The 15,592-nt window shown below is 40.0% G+C and overlaps 1 protein-coding gene across 1 annotated transcript; it reads left to right on the forward strand.

Moving 5' to 3' along the window:
• Nucleotides 1-12,718: 12,718 nt before the first annotated feature.
• Nucleotides 12,719-15,298, forward strand: LOC138887854 (uncharacterized). The gene is made up of 2 exons (XM_070169645.1): nucleotides 12,719-13,486; nucleotides 13,874-15,298. Exons 1-2 carry the CDS (start codon nucleotides 12,719-12,721, stop codon nucleotides 15,296-15,298), a joined length of 2,193 nt encoding a protein of 730 aa, XP_070025746.1.
• Nucleotides 15,299-15,592: the final 294 nt, after the last annotated feature.

Raw genomic sequence — 15,592 nt, forward strand, 5'->3', positions numbered from 1 at the left:
TAGATGACAAGCGTGGGGTCGTGCACCATTGGGGATTGTGACTTAGTCTATTCCGAATGACTGTTTTATCGCGTATTTGATTGGAAACTGTTTTCTATAATCATGTTTTGGGCTGAACGCCATATTTGGGCCTCGTGCCAACTATTTGGACCCTTAGGAGATTTTTATTGATATTTCCTCACTGTTTTGACTTTATACTTGAACTCAGTCATGCTATATTTTTACGTTTCATAACTCAACCATGTTTACTCTGTTTTAACACATTAAATGATATTTTGGGATGAGCATCATGTCTTTACTGTTGCCTGAGTGGCTTATGAGATTTTGACTGAGTAAGGCTCAGGGCCTGTGTTGTGAGGATACACTGATTTATGATTTTGAGGTCGAGGGTCTGAGATTGTACGCCACGAGGTGGCTTGTTGATATGAGGCCGAGAGCCTATTGCTTATGCCACGAGATGGCTTGATATTGCACTTGGCCATAAGGGGCTCCTCCCGGAGTCTGTACACCCCCAGTGAGCGCGGGCACTCATTGTGATATGAGATATAGCTCGAGGGGCCGGTATTGTTCCATGTGTTGCCCGAGGGGCTGATTCTGTTGGTATTGTGCTCGAAGGGCGGTTCTTTATGTGTTTATCTCTTCTAGTTGCCTGTCATTTACTTGCTTAACTGTTAAAAAGGTATTTTCTTAAAGAAGCTTAAACTGAACTAAGATGGCTTTACATGTTTTCACTGCTTCATTACTTTTACTGATTTTTACTGCTTCTTTATTGCCTGTCGATGTGCCTTTACGTGATTTCTTACCGCTCAGTCTTCATTTATTATTATTACTCACTGAGTTGGAGTACTCACTTTACTCCCTGCACCCCGTATGCAGATTTAGGCGCATCAGGTCCTGCTTGCGAGGGTTGAGAGCTTTCCAACAGATTCCGAAGATCCACTAGGTAGCTGCTCGGCGTTCGCAGCCCAGTACTTCTTCCTCTATCTTATTTTCTCTTGTTTTAGTTATATAATAGTTGCGTAGACTCTTTCAGACTTGTAGTGTTTTTTTTGATAGATGCTCATGACTGGTGACAAGCCGATACTGGGTTATGTCTATTCCGCAAACTGTATTATTCACCTTATTTTGGGATTATTACTATTATGTTAAAGACTTAGTTTTATTATATTGCTTAAAAATAAATTGGGAGTGTGTTGGCTGGCCTTGTCTTCACGAGGGGCGTCATCATGACCGGGTCCGGGTTTAGGGCCGTGACAAAAACAAAATATACTAGTACATATTAATGAGATTACTTCTTATTTATCCTTTGAAATTATACTTACATGTCTAAAGTTCTTGTGTGTAATATTAAGCACTAATTTATCATCGCACTACACATAATTGTTTGTTCTAATAATTGTATATAAAGAATGTTAATACACGATTATATTCTATTGATTTTTTTATTTATTGATAATAATTCTTATCATTCTAATTCACTTATTTTTTTATGATAGTTTTAACTATGTCGAATTGACCAAAAATTAAATTTATGGCTAAACAAAAATGAATGAATCAACTTGCAATATATATTATATGAGTGTAAGACGGTGGGTTCATGTCCCAGCGCTCCATGAGGGTAAGACACTAGGTTCAAGTCTTGGTGCACCATGATGATAAGACATTGGGTTTGAATCTCCATGTGTAATATTGATGGCATAATGATGGCTAAGACAAAAATAATATCCTATTAATAAAAAATCATGAAGCCCGCCCCACTGGATCAGCTCTATTCCCCGAAGAGAATGTGATACCGATAGATCAAAAGTCTGAAATAAGACAAAACAATTATCGTGGTCGTATGAATATACGTGAGCGGGGCAAAGGACGAAATAATAATCGCCATGGTGGTGGTCATAAACAAGAGAACAATAAGAGTTCTCAAAAGAATCCTTCAAAAGGCAAAGGTAATATTTGCCACCGATGTGGTATGAAAAATTATTGGGAACAAATTTGTCGTACGCCTGAATATTTTGTCAAACTTTATCAAGCCTCTATAAAAGAAAAATAAAATAATTTTGAGACCCACATGACCTTTCAAAATGATGTTGAGGCGAGTCCTATAAATAATCATGATAAAGTTGAAGCAAACCTTGCCTATAAAGATGATATTTTTGAAGGCCTTGCAAATATTACTCATTTAGAAGTTGGAGACTTCTCTGAGCAACATCATAACTGGAGACTTATTATTGGGAGAAATTTTTTTTATAAGAATAAATGTATATTTTTTATTGAAGTTCATATTTTGAATAAAACATTTTATGTTATCGGTATTTAATTTCCTAAATATAGTTTCTTTTGTTCTTAAATTTGTTTTATAATATTACTTATGATGTATTTTTTGTTTTTCTTTCTTTATGAAGAATATGAAAACTTCTGAGTCTTCAGTTGGCCGTATAAATGTCACGACCCAAAACTCCCTCGTCGTGATGACACCTAACCCAACCCGCTAGGTAAGTCAACTAATAACTATCCAGTTCAATAACGCTAATAAGTCAATTAAACAAAATAAATTATCTAGATCTATTACATTTTCCAAAGGACTGTTAGTACAAATCATAAGCATCTAAGAATAAAGTTTACAAAGCTGGTATAAAATAAATACATCTTCTATTTGAAAAGTACATAAACAGAGTTTTTATAAATCTATAGCTACCATGAACAAGAGGCAGGATACAACAAGAATGCAGGTACGTCTTCTAATCCAGCAAGCATTGAATGCAGCAACATCAGCATCCGGGATCTGCACGCAATGTGCAGGAGGTGCAGTATGAGTACAACTGACCCCATGTACTCAAAAAGTAACAAACCTAGCCTTAGGTTGAAAGTAGTGACGAGCAGGAACATAGGTCGGGTCCAACACCAATAACTAATAGCAGTTCATAACAGTATAAAGCAAGTACATAAGAAGTAGCTCAGAGATAAAATGCCCATCGTTTTCATATTTTTCCAAAAACAGTTCCGCCTTTTAAGAAAATCAATGAAAAGCACAAATTCTTTATCGAAAATGTCATGAAATATGAGATAGTTTCTAAACTATATTTCTTTTTTAGAAAATCCTTTTTGACAATAAATAAAATGTTTCATTTTCTTTCCAAATAGCAAGTGTGAGATACCTACCTATGACCACATATCGATGTGTGTAAAAATGTCATGAATGGCGTGATACCGTACAGAATGAGGAAAATGTGTCTCTATGCATGTATGTCATATATGCATGTCAATGCCATGTACCTCAGAGATGAATCATGTACTCACACTCTCAGAGTACTCAATCTCACTGTATCACACCTTTCACTCATCATAATCAACTACTCGAAACTGTATATGGCCCATCCGGCCCAGGGAAGATCCATCCCAGAATATATACATCATTGACTGTAAGTCACCAGTACTGAGGAAACAGGCCAATCCATCCTCATGATGAAGATCCATATCCATACCAAGGGAAGATCCACCCCTGAATATAATCAACCGCGCTCACTTGTGGTGCGCAGACTCCGGAAGGGCTCCTTCAGTCCAAGCGTTATAATAGGCCTATCGTGGAATAAATCAATATAACCGCTATGGCGTGCAGCCCGATCCCATAACTGTCACTCATAATCAGCCTCTTGGCCTCACTCAGTGTCACGACCCAATTCCCTGAACTCGGTCGTGATGGCGCCTCTCGTGAAGACAAGGCCAACTAGACCAAAACAGACCACCTCTTTTAAACAGTTAAATACCATAAGTAGTTCTAAAAACGTGATATAATAACCATAATTTGTGGAATTAATGATAACAACAGTAGAAACCTCCCGACACAGCCCTAACTGGGGTGTCACAAGTCACGAGCATCTATTAGAGTATAAATATAACTATAAGGTCTGAATTATACAAAAACAAGACTGATGAGCAAAAGGGAGAGAAAACAGTGCTGCGAACGCTAGCAGCCACCTTACTAAATTTCGGTAACTCTGCCGCCGATTAGCCAAAACCCACTACCGGGTGTATAAATACATGCATCTGCACACAAGGTGCAGGAAGTAAAGTGAGTACTCCAACTCAGTGAGTAATGAAGGTAAATAACAACTGAGCAGTAAGAAATCACGTAAGGCAACACAACATGCTGTATAGAAGCAGTGTAAAACCTTTAAGAAAAATAGTGAAGCTATGAAATCTTTAGAAACATCTTAGCTCAGTTTAAAACCTCTTTCGAAAATGACTTTTTCAATAGTTACGCAAATAAATGCAAAACAGTTAGTGCCGGTAAGCACAGAACATCCGCCCATCGGGCACAAATACTACAGTATAATAGGTAAATGCTAAGTAAATATGAAAGATTACCACATAAATGTTTGCCCCTCGGGCAATCTCTCAGAACAGTACCAGCCCCCCGGGCTCACTCTCAGAATAATATCAGCCCATCAGGCTCACTCTCAGAATAATATCAGCCCCTTGGGCTCACTCTCAGATCATGATGGGTACCCGCGCTCACTGTAGGGGTCCAGACTCCGGAGGGGCTCCTTACGGCCAAGCACAATATCAAGCCATCTCGTGGTTATAAAAAGTATCTCAGGCCCTCGACCTCATATCACTCAGCATATCCTCACATATGGCCCTCAGCCTCACTCAGTCCGAAAATAATCACAAGCCCCTCGAGCATTAGTAAAACAGTAGTTCTCAGCCTAAAACATCATTTACAAATATTATTTAAGTTCAAATACAAATAAAAGTGGCTGAGTTTATTGTCGACGCCCCCTTTTTACACGCGTGGGTCGAAATCGGGTATACGACATTGGGAGGACAACTCTATTCCCTTTCGAGAATTGGGTCTTAGAAGTTGAAGAGTCGTCACCTAATGATTATAGTGCATTAGGACACTTTAAGAAAGAATTTGAGATGAAGAGACCAGAGATTAGGGTAAGGGCTAGAAATTATCCCGAGGGGAAGGTGTTAGGCACCCCTCAGGATCCACAAGTGTGGTTCCCGGCCATGCTACAATTGTGACTTTACAAGTAAACAATCAAGGCTCAAATAAGGACTCGTATATAACATTGCAATTAGGTTGGAAAACTTTTGAAGGCAAGTAGAGAGGGAAAAAATTTATGAAAAAGAATTTGAAGAGTTTTACAAGAAGAGATGAAAGCAAATAAAGGGAAGGGGGTCCTAGGTTTATAATTAATATGGATCACTTCAATGCAATATCCAGCAATCACTCCTCAAAGAGGGGTCGCACGTGATATTAGCGCACCTGTCATCATATCCATATTCTACCCTTCCCACCCCGTTAAGGTATTAAAGCATGGAATGGTGTTGTTACTTATTGCATGCTATTACCCGCCCCAATCCTATCAGTCTCGGAGGCAGTGAGACTACTAATCCTACAGGGTAAGGAGTAGGCTGAACCCTTAGGTTTAAAGGATAAAATGCTAAGCGACATACATAACAAATATGACCTCACATAAGGGAGCATACAAAGACAAATAAAGGCTCACAGATCCCTCCACAAGTAAACATGTATTAGCACGTCTCTAACACATTTAAGGTCTCAAGGATAAAAGTTTTAAAGAAAAGGAATAAGTGACAGTAGTTGAGTAAGTAAAAAGCTAAGGGAACTGTTAAAATCGGGTTTGAAAAGGTAAAGACTTGAAAATACAGTAGTTTAAATCAAAGCAACACGATTCTGGGTAGAAAAGGTAGCCCAGCAGTTTGAAAACTTAATAGAGCAAGAATCAAAAAAATCAGTGAGAGTAGATATGTGATTTCAAAAAAAAAATTATTTCCAGATAGAGATGGATTTTAAGTAAAAGAGTGAATTTCAGAGAGTCACAACAGGAATGAAAGCGGCAGAATTCAAATTAAACAAAAGCTGGTTAATCTTAAACTGATAAGAACATGATTAATCGATTCTTATTAGGCCTAATGTTTGTCTAGGTGTCGTATGCGTTGCCGAATTATCTTAAAGGGTGAACATGCATATTTAATCCCAGTTTTAAAAGGACGCAGTTAACCAAGCTTGTATTAACTGTTTAAACCATACTGGTGTGGCGTTCAACTAATTGCAACTCGGACAGAATAAAACCCTAAGTAACATGGTGTCTAATGCACACAAAAGTCCTAGAACATGGTTTCTAAATGCCAATGAGAATGCAACAGTAGTTTTATGACAATTACTTGTTGGTTATTAACGGATCATGATTACGAAGTGAGTATGATAACTGGCTGAAAGTAAAGGGCCTAAAAACAGGATCTCTAATTGTATGAGATGCATGTCCTATACAAGATATTTATTGCACAAATAAGTAAGTAAAGTCCTATAAGCATGTTTTTTACCCATTATTTAAACTAAGCATGCATAACCCCTCCCAATTTCACTATAACTCCAATCAGTTGTTTACAAGTTATTACAAACCATGATAGCTGAATTACAATAATAAAGAAAAATAAGAAGTTATTCTATAGGGAGCCTTCAACCAGGCCCAATCTTCCAATCTCACGTCTTTCGAGTTTCACAGCCATGGTTTAGTACGGCAAAGCTCCCTAGGGCCCCATTGGGTCCCTAGCCAATACCAGCACCCACATATTTACCAAAAAATGTTGGACAAGTGCAGTGTGAAATTACCAGCTTTGTGCATCAAATTTCAGTGGGTATTCGGAGATACCCAAAGCAATGCTTACACGAAAGGGGGCAAAACCTATTTTCTAAGAGTAGTGAGAGTGTGTGATAGAGTTTTTTTAAGAAATTTAGTTGGGAGGAGAAAACAGTTTTAAAAATGATCCATATAGAATCAGTTCTTGAAAGAAAAACAATAGAAGAGTGTGACAGTTTTTGTAAGAAGATGAGTAAGACAATCTTAGAACAAAAATATCACATATAATTCAGGGAAACAAACACAAACAGGGGATAGGGGACATGGGGACAAGTAGTTCACATGTAAGAGCACAATTGCACATACATAGACATCAGAGAAAAGCATTTCAGAACTTAAACAGTCACAACATATTTCATCCCAAAAAGGTTCAGGGTTACATGCTGATAATGTACTAGGGTTAGGGGTAAAGAAGAACATGCATTAAACAAATAAGGGAAGCAGTAGGCATGCTGAATTAAAGGAAAGATAGTCACATCAATGAACTTACACAGAGGCATGCTAGTTGCAATGAGAACAACAGAACCATAACTAGAAGCATAAAAGAAACAAGAGGAAGTGCAATACACGTAAAAACATGTGGTTTTGGAAACTGTAAATCAAATAGAAGACATACTAGTAAAAGAGCAAAAACAGGATGCAAAGACAAAGTAGTAACACTATATTGGCCTTGGCTTTCAGCCAACTGATAATAAGCAGGAGCAGAGAACAACAATAGAGCAAAAGAGCAAGAGAGCAAGAGAGAATGCAGATTTTGAAAGTATTTAGTTGTGTGTATAAGTCAGAAGACTGTTGTTGTTTGCAAAAGAGAATGGGGAGTATTTATAGTACTGAATACGAGTAATCAATAAGGCAGCAGTCCCTTAACTAAGGAACTGGCATCAATCACAATCAAATTAGTATATGGACTTCCCTTTAATTAAGGAATCCAAATCAAATGGTAAAAATCAATCATTTAAAAGGAAAGAAATCACAAAGTAGGGTATAATCACATAAGGAAACAGAGTAACATATAGTATTCAATAAAGACTAGGTACATGACATTCTAATTAGGGAAATAGGTCAGGCAAATCAATCAACAAATTTGTGCACATATATAGGGCAAAATACCACTGTAATTCAGGAAAATAATTTTCAAAATAATGAACAAGATTGAAGACCTAGGAAATCGGTATTAATCGAGGAGAGTATCCCACAATTTAAGGAAGCAATTCAAACTATAGGGAAAATACGCAGAATCACAATTTCAAAGCAAGTATCACAGTCTCAAAGAGGGCTCGGATAATCAGTATAAAATCCTCGTGTAAGCAATTAGAGAAGCTTTAAGAGAAGAACACAGAATGGTCGGGTAATGAAACACTAACAACGAGATTAAAGCAAACAACATGGAAATCGGAGAAGAACCCAGAAGAACACACAAACATGCAAATAATGCAAACATAATCATACAAAGTTAGAGTTTCATCAAACTTAAGCCAAACGTTTGAAAAATAGTACTGAGAATCACGAGTCAGTACTCAAAATTAGAAAAATAAAGTGATTTTGAAAAGGGGTTCAGAAACCCTAGTTTCAAAAGGGGAACAAAACGTTTTAAAATTTGAACAATCGTAAAGATCGAGTAGAGAATAGTGTAAAATACCAAGGTGTGAGTTAACAAATCGTAAAAACTATAGGGATTTAATAGGTTGGGTACAGATTAGGGTTTCATAAGAAACCAGTTAGAAGTGAGAGAAACCTGGCTATGAAACTCAGCAATAATGGTGTTCATAGCACCATCGGACAAAACCCATCGGAGGACGGCCGGAGACGAACCAAGCAAAGCTTTCAGTGACCATCTCGCATGGTGGAGGATCTTGGGGTCTCAAAGATAGAAGGAATCAACGAGGTAAGGCTTCACAGTGATTGATGATCGAAAGAGGTGAGACTGGAGGTAGCCGGAGAGGCGGTGGGTTCATCGGAGAAGAAGAGAACCAGAAGGTTATAGAGAGAAAGGAGTGGGAGAGTCAATATAGAGAGAGAGACCGTCTCAGAAATGAGGGGCTGGGGGGGGGGTAATTGGATTTTAATTAAGGAAATCAAATCTGGGACGTTGATCTCATTTAATCAACGACTCAGATTAAATCGGAGCTGGGCCGGGTTGATTAATTAAAAATATGGGTCGGTCCAATTGGGGTTAGGAATGGGTAAATTGAGGGCTAAAATTGAAATTCGAATGGGCTATAATTGCAATGAAATGAGGCTAAACATTAAATAGCCAGTTTTCCCTTTTTATTTTATATAAAATAGTTAAAATGATTTTAAAACAAATTAAAAGCACTTAACCAATTAATAAGGCATAAGTATTAATTTAAAAATATTTGAAATAATTTAGTAATTATGAAATGTTGTTAATTGTAAAATAGGGTATAATTGCAATTACATGCAATTTAGCTTTTAAATACCAAATAAATTTGTAAAAATATACATAAAATCACCTTAACTATATTTTGGTGTAAATATGAGAAATAAATAAATTATTCATAAAAATGATAATTTTGGGAATAATTATTGAATTTTGCACTGCTAAATAAACAATAAATTGGTTTTGAAAGTCTTTAAAATTTGGGAAAAATACCAAAACACTTGGGCATGCTTATGTATGAACATATATGTTATTTTGAAAGTATTTTTAGTGTAAAAAATACTTAGGGAAAAATTGGGTATCAACAGCTGCCCCTCTTTACCCGGGAAGGATGAAAAAGTTGTCGGGTAAAGATATGATGGCCAATTTTGACCGAAAGAAACGATTTAAAAAGTTTTGACCGAGCTCTGGTTCCTGAGCTGCCTACATATCCCTGGTCTTACAGGAATCAGGCCATGTGTAGTTCAGGATCCATTGGCGGGATATGCCGATGGAGATTTTGAAAAGAACGGACACGATGTTTGGTTGAGAAAAGTGGTTGAAGTCTGATAGACTGCGGGAATTGGAGCGGATCGCTCCTGCTGAGATGGTTGTTGATAGCCGGTGTACCTGCAAATGAATAATACCAACATACATTGTGCATAAATTTAAACGTGATGCAAGTTCCCATCGGACCATGAATGTTGTCTTTGGACGGTTAGGATGATGTCCTCAGACCATGACGTCTTGGGCCATGAAATGTATAATAATGGATTCGCAAGCTATGAAATGATGTTCTCGAGCTATGAGAATGATGCCTCCGAACCATGATGCCTTTGAATGATGACATGCAAATGGTAAAATGGAGTCCTCAGGCCATGGCATGACATTCTCGGGCTATGTAAATGGTGCCTCCGAACAATGACGCCTTTGGACAATTTGGCGATCTTTCAGCCCATGAATGCAGAAGGTGGTTGTAAAGCCCCAGAAAAAAATTTGCTTAGTAATTTAAGATTTCGTGGTGCCAAGGTAGGCCAAATATTTTATCTTGCGTGCAAATGAGGATTAAGGATATTATGGATATCAATTGGATATGTTAAGAAGTGTATAAGTCATATTAGAGGTGAATTGGGGTCTAAGGAGAGGCCTAAGTCTAAGTCAAGTTAGGAAAGTTTCATATTAGGCGAAATCTGTAAATGAGTGCGCACCAGACCTCACTTTGAATGACCATATCTCCAGTTATATAAGGAGTTGTGTGATACATAACCTATCAAATTAAAGAACTTTGAGTCTAGTTTCTAACGCAACAAACCGTTCGTCATTTGTAGGTGTATACGGAAAGTTATGACCATTTTACTGGGTAGGTGTCTCTAGGGAGAACATTAGCGCGAAGTCGCGCATTATGCTGAGTATTCTGCCTCCCGCGCGCGAACATAGCGCGAGCTCGCGTGCCTGAAGGTTTTTAAATATCTTAAAGACAGGAAATAAGAGAATTTGAGTCATTTCTCAAGCTTGGGGCTTCCTCTTCACCCCCAACTCGACCAAGGCATCCAATTGCACACCTAAGGTGAGTTTTTAAGTGTGTTTTCATGGTGATTTCACTTCTCAATCACTAGTTACAACATGATTTTTATTGGGTTTCATAGGGTTTCTTCATAATATCAAGAACACCCCAAATTTGTCTTTCAAGATTTGGTCTACAAGAGGTAATCCTACACCTTAGACTTACATATATGGAGTTATTATGGAAATATGAGTATGGATTAAGTATTGTAACTCATGGGATGGGGATTGGAAGTCATAGGTGCCTAACCTAGGTTGTGTTGGTATTGTAGAGATTGTGAGGTGGGTTATTGGGGTATGATTCTTGGGGTAATAGTATTATGTATACATGCATGTACAAATTAGGTTTGTGGGAAGATTGATGAATATAAATAAGTAAAGATTGGGTTGGGGAAAGAAGAAAATCTTGTAAAAGGAATTTAAAATCAAGATGCTCAACTAGTGTTTGATAAAATGCTCAAATGAGCTGAAACCATGAATACCTTCCTAATTTGTGTTAATTTTGTTATGTCTCAAGTAGATTGGGATTGCTAGAATTTTCGAAACGTCGTAGTAACTTAAAGAAAGCTCAAACGAGGTATGTATGGCTAACTTTAACCTTTGTAAAGTCACTTTGTTTGGTGTACACATATTTGGTATGTGATATTACGTGGATTATTTGTGGAATTCTTGTGATTGGTATGATTTGAAAGTTCGTGGTTAAGTCTCCCGATATAATGGTGTACGTAATTGGCAATAAACCAGATGTGTGATTGTGAATGTGTTAAGTGGTAAGAGTTGAGAAACAAATGATGGAAGGAAATCGTAAATGATGCAGTTGGAACAACTGTGGTAAGAACATATATGGCTTGTATTGGCAATTATCACGGTGACATAAAATGCATATGAGTTGTTGAATATGATGGAAATAATATTGATGGCTATAGAAATTCTTTGAGAATTGTTGTTGTTGTTCTTTGTGAATTGTTGATGTTGTTGTTGTTGTTGTTGTGTTGTTTGTGAATTGTGATTGTTCGGTGGGATCGGGTTGCGCGCCGCAACACGAAGTAATAAGGTGTGGGTTGTGGTGATAAGGGTGGCCGAGGTAATAAGGGTGGAAAAGTGATCGAAATCACTATTGAAATGAAAATATGAGAAAGTTGTGAAATCATTGATGTGAAAATGTTGAAGGGGAAATGGAGAGATTGTAACTTGTTTGGCTTGATGGTTTTCTTTCATGTTTATTTGATTGTTGGTTCCATGACTACTTGTTACTTGTGTATGGTTTGAGTTTACTTAGGGAAAGCTTGTTCATACATACCAGTACAATTCAAATGTGCTGACGTCCCTTTTGCCGGGGGCGCTACATTCATGTTATGATTGTAGGTAGATCCATAGCAGGTACTCCAGTCCACCGACCGTAGCTACCTTTCACTTTCCGCCAGAAGCATTGGTGAGCCCTTTTCCTCCCGGGGCCTTGCGTGGCTCATGCCGCTTTTTTTATTTCGGAGTCTTGTTTTGGTTTTTGGTGTAAGGTATAGCCGGAGCCTTGTTACTGGTAAGTATTGTATCACTCTTTTGTATCGCTAGAGGCTCCGTAGACAGGAAATGTGGGTTATGTACTTATGTATTTTGGGCAGTATAACTTGTAAACCACGCTAAGTAACTATGTATGTTATGTAAATCTCGTAAGAATGTGTTTAAATTTATAAATGGCTATTTCACTTGGTTAATGGGAAATGGAAATGCGGGGTAACACGTGGAACAAGAAAGGCACCCAGGTCCGCTTGGCTGGGGCTGCCCGGTCGAGCGCCGGTCGCGCCCCTCGGTTTTGGGGCGTGACAAACTTGGTATCAGAGCCTAAGGTTTTAAAAGGGTCCTAGGATGTCTCGGAGCCGTGTCTAGTAGAGTCCTTCTTATCGGTGTGTTGTCGACCACATCTATAAGTTGGAGGCTACATGGGAATTTAGGAAATTACCTTCTTCTTTGTTACTCTATATCGTGCTGTGAAGTGAAAAGTGGAAGTATTTACCTCTAACTCATGCTCTGTTCCAAAATTTTAGTAAGGGCACCTAATAAGAGAGCTAGACTCGGCCTCGGGGCCAATGCCACCCCAAGTGTTTCTATGAATCATGTACCTGATGCCGTGGGTGAGAGTGACTCCCTGGTCTTGAATCTTCCTGGCCCATTTATTCTAGATCCAAGTATTCCTGTTCCAGCTGCGGCAGAGGGTGCTACCATCCCTCCCGCTGATATTCCAGATCCTGATGCAGTTCCAGCTTTCGGTCCCGGGGTTTCTGATAGGGACCTTAGAGGAGCCATCCATATGTTGACCCAGTTAGTGGACGCTCAGGCCCAGAGATCCCATGATGCCCCTACATCCTCCAGTGGACAGGGAGATTCTGCCAGCTCCAGAGTCAACCGGTTTCTGTGGTTGGTCCCTCCAGAGTTCACAGGCACAGACCCAGAGGCCGATCCGCAGGATTTCCTTGATGAAATGTATAATACCCTTCGAGTGATGAAGGCTACAGAGACGGAGGGGGTTGAGTTGGCTTCATACAGGTTGAGGGGAGCAGCGTATTCATGGTTCGAGATGTGGGAGGATTCCCGTGGGGAGGAAAGACCTCCAGCTAGATGGGATGAGTTTGTAGATGCATTCATGGACCACTTCTTGCCTGCCGAGACAATGGCGGCCCGTGCCACTGAGTTTGAGGTCCTCAAGCAGGGCAGTATGAGTGTTTGGGAGTACCACATGGAGTTTGTAAGATTGTCCAAGTATGCTCCCCAGTTAGTGTCGACCATGGGTGATCGACTCGGCGATTTGTTCAGGGTCTTAGTGGTGAACGAGGCTGCTACAACGGCCTTACACTCATATATGAATTATGGGAAGATTGTGGGATTCGCTCAGGCCACATAGGCTAGGAAGTTGAAAATACGGGCAGAAAGGGAGAGTAACAGTAGGGCCCGATCAGTGGGTCACTCAGGGAGACCAGCTCAAAGAAAGGGGCCATCAGGGTTATCCCAGTCATATGCTCAGTCCTCAGCGAGCGCACCGCCATCTGTGCACAGTTATCATTAGAGCAGTCACTTCAGACCAGGTTCAGATAGTAGGAGACCCCATCAGTCCGGTCATCCAGGAGGGGGATCACAGCAGCACGGGGGAGCTCTATGCCCCAAGTGTGGGAGATTCCATACGGATGTTTGTTATTTGGGTATCCCGGTGTGTTATAGATGCGGGGTGAGAGATCATATCTAGCGAGACTGTCATGCGCCCAGACAGGGCACGGGTAGGGGATTTGCTCAACCATCCGGTTCTTCAGGTGCTACATCATCCGCGCGCCCTCCAGCTTCAGCAGGGCGTGGTGCAATTAGGGGTGGAGCTCGTGGTAGAAGTGGACCTAGCCGATTTTATGCTTTGAGTGGTCGCCAGAGTGCAGAGGCTTCTCCAGATGTTATCACAAGTATCTTGTCTGTTCAGGCCATTGATTGTTATGCTCTTATTGATCCGGGGTCCTCTTTGTCTTATGTCACCCCATTCATTGCTTCAAGTTTTGGGGTAGAACCCGAACAGCTTCATGAGTCGTTCTCTGTATCAACTCTAGTTGGTGATTCTATCACAGCCGCGCGAGTTTATAGGAATTGTGTTGTCACGGTATGTGGTCGTGCTACCGCGGCCGATCTTATTGAGCTTGGAATGGTGGATTTTGATGTGATTATGGGAATGGACTGGCTTTATTCATGCTTTGCTAAACTTGACTGCCGAACGAGAGTTATGAGGCTTGAGTTCCCTAATGAGCTGGTTATTGAGTGGAAGGGAAATGGTGTGCTGCCAAAAGGTAGGTTTATTTCCTACCTTAAGGCTTCAAAGATGATTAGGAAGGGGTGTATCTACCATTTGGTTCGGGTGGCGGACACCACTTCAGAAGTGTCTGTCCCCGAGTCCGTGCCAGTCGTGAATGAGTTTCTTGAAGTGTTTCCGGACGAGTTTCCAGGGATCCCACTAGATAGGGAGATTGATTTCGGGATTGATGTATTGCCAGATACACAGCCAATATCTATTCCACCATACAGGATGGCGCCAATGGAGTTAAGGGAGTTAAAGGAGCAGCTGAAGGATTTATTAGAAAAGAGGTTCATTCGGCCAAGTGTGTCGCTGTGGGGTGCTCCGGTTCTTTTTGTCAGGAAGAAGGATGGGTCGCTCCGGATGTGTTTTGATTATCGACAGCTTAACAAGGTCACCATCAAGAATAAATATCCTTTGCCTCGGATAGATGATTTGTTCGAACAATTGCAAGGTGCAAGGTTCTTCTCCAAAATTGATCTATGGTCCGGGTATCACCAATTGAAGATCAGAGAGCAGGATATTCCTAAGACCGTTTTCAGAACTTGCTATGGTCACTTTGAATTCTTGGTCATGTCTTTTGGGCTAACCAACGTCCCGACAACTTTCATGGATCTTATGAATCGGGTCTTCAAGCCATTTCTAGACTCCTTTGTGATTGCTTTCATTGATGACATCCTTGTTTATTCGCGGAGCCAGAAGGATCATGACGATTACCTCAGGGCAGTTCTGCAAACCCTTTATCAGTACCAGTTGTATGCTAAATTTTCAAAATGTGAATTTTGGTTGGAGTCTGTTACCTTTCTGGGCCATGTTGTTTCCAGTGAAGGGATTCAGGTGGATCCCCAGAAGATGCAGCAGTAAAAGATTGGCCTAGACCCACGACCCTGACGGAGATCCGTAGCTTCTTGGGTTTAGCGGGGTATTATCAGAGGTTTGTGGAGGGATTCTCTACCCTCGCCTCCCCTTTGACTAAGTTGACGCAGAAAGTAGTTAAGTTCCAATGGTCCGACGCTTATGAGAAAAGTTTTCAGGAATTGAAGTCAAGATTGACCTCAGCGCCGATATTGACCTTACCGGAGGGCATGGAAGGATTTGTGGTTTATTGCGATGCCTCCAGGGTCGGTTTGGGGTGTGTGTTGATGCAACAAGGGAAGC

The sequence above is a fragment of the Nicotiana sylvestris genome, chromosome 3, assembly GCF_000393655.2.
Source record: "Nicotiana sylvestris chromosome 3, ASM39365v2, whole genome shotgun sequence".
Classification (NCBI taxonomy): Eukaryota; Viridiplantae; Streptophyta; class Magnoliopsida; order Solanales; family Solanaceae; genus Nicotiana; species Nicotiana sylvestris.

Bases quoted from the DNA above. Each gene is read 5' to 3' on its own strand.
- LOC138887854 (XM_070169645.1), top strand. From the start codon at position 12,719: ATGAATCATGTACCTGATGCCGTGGGTGAGAGTGACTCCCTGGTCTTG. The intron at 13,487-13,873 runs GTGGGATTCGCT...GCGCCCAGACAG, and splicing joins ATATGAATTATGGGAAGATT to GGCACGGGTAGGGGATTTGC.